The 8,517-nt window shown below is 37.9% G+C and overlaps 1 protein-coding gene across 2 annotated transcripts in view; it reads right to left on the bottom strand.

The window, feature by feature from the left end:
- Positions 1 to 3,292: 3,292 nt before the first annotated feature.
- The window catches only part of Mllt3 (MLLT3 super elongation complex subunit), a 279,485-nt gene continuing 274,260 nt past the window's right edge, over positions 3,293 to 8,517 (bottom strand). For both annotated transcript variants that reach the window (XM_021159575.2, XM_029475724.2), the window contains exon 11: positions 3,293 to 4,800. In XM_021159575.2, coding sequence (XP_021015234.1) covers positions 4,669 to 4,800 — 132 coding nt within the window. In that variant the 3' untranslated portion in view covers positions 3,293 to 4,668. The remainder of the gene's footprint in view (positions 4,801 to 8,517) is intronic.

Here is an 8,517-nt window from a genome sequence, read left to right as displayed (position 1 = left end):
AGCTTCTAAAATCTAGGAGGAGCTCTTTTTTTTTTTTTTTTTTTTTTTTTGCTTCTAAGGAGAATATCACATTTAGTTCCTTGGTTATTTGTTAAACACTGCATTATAGTCTGCCTTGGAGTTGTGTGCCTCTGGTCTAACCAGAGGAAGATTCCTCATGCTAAATACATGCTAGAATTTGTGAACTGACTTTGTCTACCTTTAGTATAGTTTGGTTTATAAAAAGCATCTTCCAACAGAATAGTTAGTGAAAATGGAAAACAACTATGCATAAATAATTCAGTTTATTCTAAGACTGTGCCTGCTGTTTCTTGATTAGTCATTATAGAGCTTAAATTATGTGCTGGTTTCCAGACAAAGGAAACAGACTTAGGGACCGAGTACCCAAAGGCAAAGGATGGCTTCTGTACTCAGGTGGTTTGAGGGACATGGAGCCTCCAATCTCTCAATTCTTCTTTAGAAACAGCATCATTTTATGAGGAAAGGCTAAGGGATTGTTGCCTCTTATGCAATGCTAGACTGAGCAAACAAATCTGTAAGACTATACATTGTAAAGATTTTTTTTAAAAAACGAGTCACAATAGATTGGGTATGAATTTAAGTAAAACACCTATTTCTGTCCATCTGTACTTAACATTTCAACATGGGATTTAGAGATGGGAAATACATTTTCTGTGTGCCTTGTAGTTCACATAAAAGCATGTACACACATACACAGTGTATCTTTCAACATAACTACACATACACACTCCATTAGAAAGATACTGACAGATTTGTAAAACATGTTGGCCTTGCACTGCTAATCTCAGAATACATTTTTACTTAATTTATTTTTGCAGGGTAGCTTTGGCCACCATCAAAGTTCTGTCAGCATTTCCATCATAGCTCTGCTTTCAGAATACTGGAGTACAAGTGCCAAAATACATATTTACAGTGTACAGACAGCAGTGGCTTTGTCTTCCTTTGAAATTGACTGCATCTTTACAAGGTATATCCAGGATGGCAGTGCCTACATAATAAAAAGCATCATAGAAAACAGAGGAGGTTGAAAGATCTTCCAGCCCAAGATTAACCTGCACCGTGGGAATTGATTCCGCCACATTCCCAGCAGCCGTTGTCATCTCTACATCATAGCCATAGTTTGAGAACAACAGTCCAGAGCAAGATCATTCTGATAATATATGTATGTATATATATATAAATATAGGAATACATAGCATTGGTACACAAAACACTAAAGGTGGAAAGTAATAAGCATACAGCAAATTACTCTAGAGCTGACCACTTCCACAGTGAGAAAAATGAACACAAGCCACCAAACACAGACATTGACCATTTCAACACTGAACAACCAACTCATTACATAGATAGAGTTAAAGCATTTAAGAGTTAAATCACTCTTAAACAAGTGTGTTAACTACATTTGTAGGGCTTGATATGGTAATGGGATGTTATGCAGACCTAATAGCTGTTGTTTTTAGGATTAGGTTGGACTACAAAAGGTATTAGCAAAAATTGATCTTGGTAAAGGAAAAATAAATCCCCCCAAATTTATTGGCCCTTTCCTCAAAACAGGTAATTATTCAGATCAGAGATTTTGTTGCAATTTTTAAAATGTTTTTCATCTGAAACTCATCTGATTTTTTTATATGTTCTCCCTAATCTTCACACAGATGTTCTGTTACCTAAAAGAGGGGGCAGAGTACGGTGACAATATGAAGTAACTGTATACATTTTCACTAACATGATCAGTGTATCCTTCAACAGAAGGAGCCCTCCACACACTACACACAAAGTCAAAAGTTAATGTGTGTGTGTGTGTGGTCTGTACATATAGCTTTTAGAAGAAAAAAATTATAGCTTATCATACTCTTGCTGGTTCAAAACATATTCACATTCATCCAATTAATTTTATTTGAAACACCTATTTATTTATTTATTTATTTATTTATTTATATACACACACTAACGAAGTTAAACCCTGCCATTCCCCCTTTGTGCTTTAAAAACCAAAGCCACTGTTAGGGTACACATGTGTCAAAATATTCTTAACAGGGTCCAAGAGTGAGTGTACATAGATGTGGCAGGAGTGGTCTGTTGCTGGAGCAATGTGGCACGTTCTTTGAATGGAGCTGAAGGGAATTCATGACTTCTGTATTTTCAAATCATATGCTAAGAGCAGGAGGACCATTTGAAAGACTGACTCTATAGCATGACTCTTAGCCTGCCAGGAAACGTTTACAGGAAATTGATTTTGCTGTCCAGGTAAGAGGTTAGTTGTTCTGAATTTTGATACCCATGTACAAACTTACATTTCATGATATACTGAAGACATCTGCATTAACTAATTTTTCTAGCTCTAATGTTATCATTACAATAGCTGCCTTTCTTCTTACCCCTCTCTTAAATTTTATTTCTTTGGGCATGAAGAGGGGGAATAATTTCTTATCTTAGTTTCTTGGGTTTTGTAACTTTAGGAATAAAAGAAGCCAAAGCATATATTTCATCACTCAATTTGGTTATAAAAATAAAAATGGCCCAAACTGCATTGCTTCTAGTTAAATTATACAGATACACGAGTTAAACCACTTACTGTTTTAGTTTAATAAGAGTATGTGGAATTGCAGATAGAAATTTAAAAAGGTTTCTGAATGTTGAAACATTGTCTCTCTTTTCACCTGTGAAGTTAGAAATGAAACACAACTAAAAACACACCGTTCACCAACCACCTACTGTCCAAAATGACAGGATACGTATCTATGCAACTGCACACCAAGAAGAGGACTACACACCAAATGCTTCAAGTACGGCTCATGCCCATCATCACGAGGAATCAGAACACTCTTGGAAATGTGTATCCTGGTCCTCGAGGAGGACACTGCAGGAACGCAATTTACAAAGACCATGGCTGTATTATCATTTTTTTTAAAAAAAGAAAAAAATAGTTTCTTTGGATAGAAAGAAACAGTGTAAAAAAATCTCCTTTTTAAAATGCAGAAACCGCTCCATTATTAATCTGCATTTACATCACCGCCTGAAAGAACGGGTCCGGAAGACCATTTTCTGTACAGACACTAGTTAATCTCTGAATGAAAGGACAGCATCTGTCGTGGGAACAGATGTGGGGGACACTAGGCTGTTAGCACACATAGACTCTCTTAAGGCTTTGGATCCAGAAGTCTTCTTCATTCCTTTTCTTTTCAGTTGAGTTCTGGTAACGACTTGGAAAGTTGGCTGTCCTAACTCTGAATTCCTCCACTACAGAGACTGTAGAAAAATGACACCAAAGTCCTTTGGGTTTTTTTTTTTTTCTTTTTTCTTTTGAAAATAATTTGCCTTCTTTTGCATGCCACAGGACAGATTTCTAGTTTCAAAACAAAGGTACAACAAGGACAAGAAACTCCCCCCTCCCAACCACCTTTACCTTTCACCTATACAGGAAATCCTTCTGGACACATCAGCAAGAGACTACACAGATACAAAGTTACCAAATCTACAAGTGAATACATAGTCTCTCATGGCAGAATAACCAAGAATTTTTCCCCAAAGAAAGGTTTTAATTTTTCAAAAATAAAATTGTCTAAGAGAGTCGTATGAGAACAAACAAACAAACAAAAAAATTCTGATTCCTGTTTTTGTTTTGTTTTTAAGAAGAAATGAGTACCACACTGGCTGCTAGAGACAAGTGAAATGCTCACTAATAAATAGATTCAAATTAAGAATGTCTACACTGCTGTTTTAGAAAACAGGACTAGAATCCCTTTTAAGATGCTGAGTCTGTGGAATGCCTTTACCTCCATATTCACCTAATATTGCAACAGTAAAATAGAGACACGAGTGTTGGTGACAGCTCGGCACTGCTGGGCTGTGGACATCACGGGGACGCTTTTGTTCAAAGTCCTACAGGTTTATTGACTAAGGCTAGACAGCAATTCGAATGATCCTATTTGGTACATCTACCATGTCCAAGATCATTACATGGATACAGCCAAGGACTGGGCCTCAACCTTTAGGAAAGAAGACCACAAGGAAGAAAATCAAGGTGGCTATTGGTCCCCCCAGTTGGTAACTATGTCCTGGAACTGGGAAAACAAAGATGGAAACCATAGACTGCAACAAGTTAAAGGACGTGGGAAGAGTTGGTGGAAAGTGGCACAGTATACGAATAAGGTCACTGGGCTTGGGACGGCAAGGGCGCTGCATTGAAAGAGCATCCGCGGGACCGAGTACTTAGGACGTCTGGTGGTGTCATTCCCTCACAACTTTATCTGTATGTGGTAATAAATAGATCAGTTATGTAATAAGGCAGTGTGTTGAATATGCATTCGTCCTGTGGAATGAACCACCACAGAAAGATCCACGGTACCATACACATTCTTTAAGTTTTCTTGTGTTGTGTCTGCTTGTTTTCAAGGCTATCCAGGCTAATTCTTCCTGGGGATTTCCTTGCAGAGGAGTGTCCGCTGAGGCTGGTTTAGGTAACCTCTCCTTTATCAAGAGATGATGACTGGCTTTAAAGAAAAATAAAGCTGAAGGTTGTTTCATTTTTATTTTTTTTCCCTTTTGGTTGTATCATTCTGAGTGTTTTCATATAAACAACAACAACAACAACAAAAAAAATCACAACCAAAAAAAAAATAGTTTTTGATGCGTCCAGCTGTTGTATCCTCAGGATGTTCCAGATGTTTCCAGGTAACTCTGTAATTTACGGACTGTCGTTTTGTCCAGCGAGCAAAGATCAAAATCAAATGTTGTATTTGTAATATGAAAGTGTCCAGTTTCCTCTATAAGGTTCACGATCTAAAGAAGTAAAGAAAAAGTTTGGGCCGTAAGCAACAGACGTCAAATGGAAAAGAGAAGGCAACGGAGGGGCTCAGACATGGAACCAAGTGATAATCATTTTCATGAATCACAACAAGGCGATACTATTTCCAAACTACCTGTTAGTCAATATGTAAGTCAAAGATATAGTAAACCTTCTGAACAAGTCCTCAAAGGACCACCTGGTTTGACTGTTCATGGTCAATAACCAATTCACATCACCAACAGATCATTTTACTAGGATAGTTAGTAAAAGATAACAGCTCAAGACCTTTTTTTTTTGGCAATTAGCCCCTGATTTACAAGACTATTATTATATTTAGATGTAAGAAGATCCCCAGGTAGAAATAAATTCTTCCTAAAAAAAAGAGTACACAAATTGAATGTGTATACATATGTGCATGCGTGCATGTGTGTGTGTATGTGTAAACGTGTGTGTGTGTGTGTGTGTGTGTGTGTGTGTGTGTATGTGTAAACATTCCAGGGACTGGAGAGATGGCTCAGTGATGAAGAGCACTAGCTCCCAGAACCTACATGGTGGTTCACAAACATCTGTAACTCTAGTTCCAGGGGTTCAAATACTCTCTTCTGACCTCTGCAGGCAACAGACATGCAGATAAAACAAGCGCACACACACACTGATGCCAGCAAAACATTTGTATGCATAAATTAAAAATAAATGTTAAAAAAATCAATGTTCCTATTATATAATTAGGAAACACTTAGAAAATATAGATATACATAGAACAAACCCAGAAACTAACTCTGCTTCCTTTTAAAGCATTATGCTGTTAAATTTGGGAGCAGCTTTCCAAACTGTATTTATTTTGTGAAAATCCACTACACTGCATATGTTACATAAGCACTACATAGATGTAGCATTCTCTGTTGTGTTGAAGGAATGCTCTTGAATAATGGAGGATAATAAGCTTTACCTAGACGAGGAATCAATGCTTTGTTCCATATGTAAAGTAGGCACACTTCATTTCTTATTGTATTGATTCCAGCTTACAGTGGTAACATGTTCGCTGGTTGTGGGGCCAGAGGTACTGCTGTTAAGAGAACACTTCCATAGTTCAGCACTGATAATCATGTCATGGGTTTGAGGGCGTCCATTACCAGGTAAAGCATTAAGATAGTAGTAATGTAATAATGTGATTAGAAATGGGCGCTGTGCTTGGGTGGTATGATTGCTAAATTAGCAAGCTACATAGTAGAAAAAAGAATGGGGATTAATTTTGGCAGGCTTTGGGAGAGAGGGGAGACAGAGCAAGAAGACAGGTTTTCTCTCAGGGAGTTCACTTGGCAACATCTACTCTTCTTTGATTCTCTTTAATTACCTTTCTAAAAGATGGTAATTATTTAGCCTGTGACTTATTCAGTTAAGTTTTAAATTATGTAACATTAAGTTGGCAAACTGCAGAATTAAAACTTTTGACCTTCTTTTCATAGAGCTACTATCCTGAAGGCATTTATGAATGAGTCCCTGTGGGTCATAAAATCGGGCTCCCAGTTACAGACAGACAGACAGACAGACACACACACACACACACACACTTCAGCCCAATTAACTGTCCAATTCCAGATGAGCTCTGATTGCCTCATCTGAACCCTACTATTATTTTTGGGAGGCAAAACTCTGGCTTTAGTAACAAAACAAGTCACCCTGCTTGCGGAACTGTGACAGATGCTATAAACTGAGAACCTAACATGCATTTATCACTTTCTAAAAAATTACCAATTTCCAGACAATGGTAGCATGCCAAGCTAGAAGGCCTGTCTCCTTAGTGCCACTGGTAGCCCTTGGCAGGCACTACGCTCCACTTGTTGGAAGTCACTAGGCTTTTAGGAATATTCTTGAGAAGGTCATTGACAATGGGCACGTGGTTCTGATCTTCTGCCTTTCTTTCTTTTTTTTTGGGGGGGGGGGATTTTTTTCTGTTTCGAGAAAGGGTTTCTCTGTGTAGCCCTGGCTGTCCTGGAACTCACTCTGTAGACCAGGCTGGCCTTGAACTCAGAAATCCGCCTGCCTCTGCCTCCCTAGTGCTGGGATTACAGGCGTGCACCACCACTGCCTGCCTCCTCTGCCTTTCTTATTTGTAATGAAGATCCATGTTTGAGAGCACAGTACCCGAGATTCAGGCTTCTGTTACATCTATCAGATAATTAGGGGGGATGTGCCCACTTACTGTGAAAATACATCACTTAGATGGGAGTAAACAAAAACTTATTATTAGCTAGACATGGTGGTTCATGCTATGATCTCAGCACTCATGGAGACTGAGGCACAAGTATTCTATAGCCAAGGTCAGCCTAGGATATGGGACTGAGATTCTAACCCAAGCAAAAAACCTAAACCCCAGTTATTTCTATGAATGCCAAACCAACCAACCAACCAACCAACCAACCAACCAACCAACCAACAACCAAACAAACAAGAAAGCTATCTATTAACACAAAAGACCTTAAATGGACATGTATTTGTTTTATTAGTTAATAGTTTAGAACTTTGAAATTTTTACCACACATGCACACACACAGAGACACAAACAGCTTTTCCCATAATACAAACCTTTCCTGGAAGTTAGATATTCAATATATAAAAGGATTAGCTGGTTGGATAAAGAATTCTTTCCTAAGTATCTTATCTTTTCCTTACATTATATAGAAAAAAAATGAACCCAGTGGAAACTTGTAGACTTGGGTATTGTGATATATACACTCGTCATTCTAACTCATGAGACTGAGGCAGAGGGATTGCAGGGTGACATGGCAAGATTCTGTATAATAATAATAATAATAATGATAGTAATAATAATAATCAGACCAGAACAGGAACAAATAGATTCCTCTGAGCCACTGTAGTTAGAAATTTATACAATGAAGGCAATTGGCAGCAGCAAACGGACAGCAGGTAAATGACAGATGATCACAAGGAGAGCCTGAATCTGGCTTCTGGAAATCTGACTGCTCACTACATGTACACAATGGGCACATCACCACGTCCTCATCTGGAAGATGGGGCTTAGGAACACAGTTGCCAGGCTGTCAGAGGATCAAGGAAGATGCAACTACCACTTGCTACAGGGATCAAGGCTTTATGGCTACAATTACCATATTAACAGAAATGTGCCCTCAGTTGCCTGTAGGGGGAAGTACCTAGCACACGACTCTCAGACTTGGTGCATCTTTCTTACAGCCTCCATGACTGCCAGCCATCTCACTCCACCAAAACTAATTAAACAATAAAAATGCAGGGAAGACAACCAAGAAAGGCCTAAGTGAATTTGTTTTTTAATAATTAAAAATTTCAGACAAAAAGAAGAAGGTGGGAGAACAGATGAAGCCAAGTTGTCAAAGTGACTAAAACTGCAATGGAGAGATCCCAGCAGCTGATTTCATTTGTGTTATTGTTCTGAATGACAGGGAACTCACCCTTTCAAGAGAACAGTTTTTTATATATAATATATAAAAATATATTATATAAAATATATGCAAATATATTATATAATATATAAAGATATATTATATATAATATATATAAACTATATAAAATACAGTTTAACTATATTTCTCTATATAGTTACTTACATGCCACTTAGCAATAAATTGAAAAGGAGATGATAAGAGTTGTTTGTAGAAGAAGGTCACTTAATTTTAAATCAAACCAAAGCTTCTGGCTGCTAGGGAACCCAC

The sequence above is a fragment of the Mus caroli genome, unplaced genomic scaffold (genome assembly GCF_978045245.1).
Source record: "Mus caroli unplaced genomic scaffold, Mus_caroli_1 scaffold_6, whole genome shotgun sequence".
In the NCBI taxonomy this organism is placed as follows: domain Eukaryota; kingdom Metazoa; phylum Chordata; class Mammalia; order Rodentia; family Muridae; genus Mus; species Mus caroli.
This window is presented reverse-complemented; position numbering and strand designations above follow the sequence as displayed.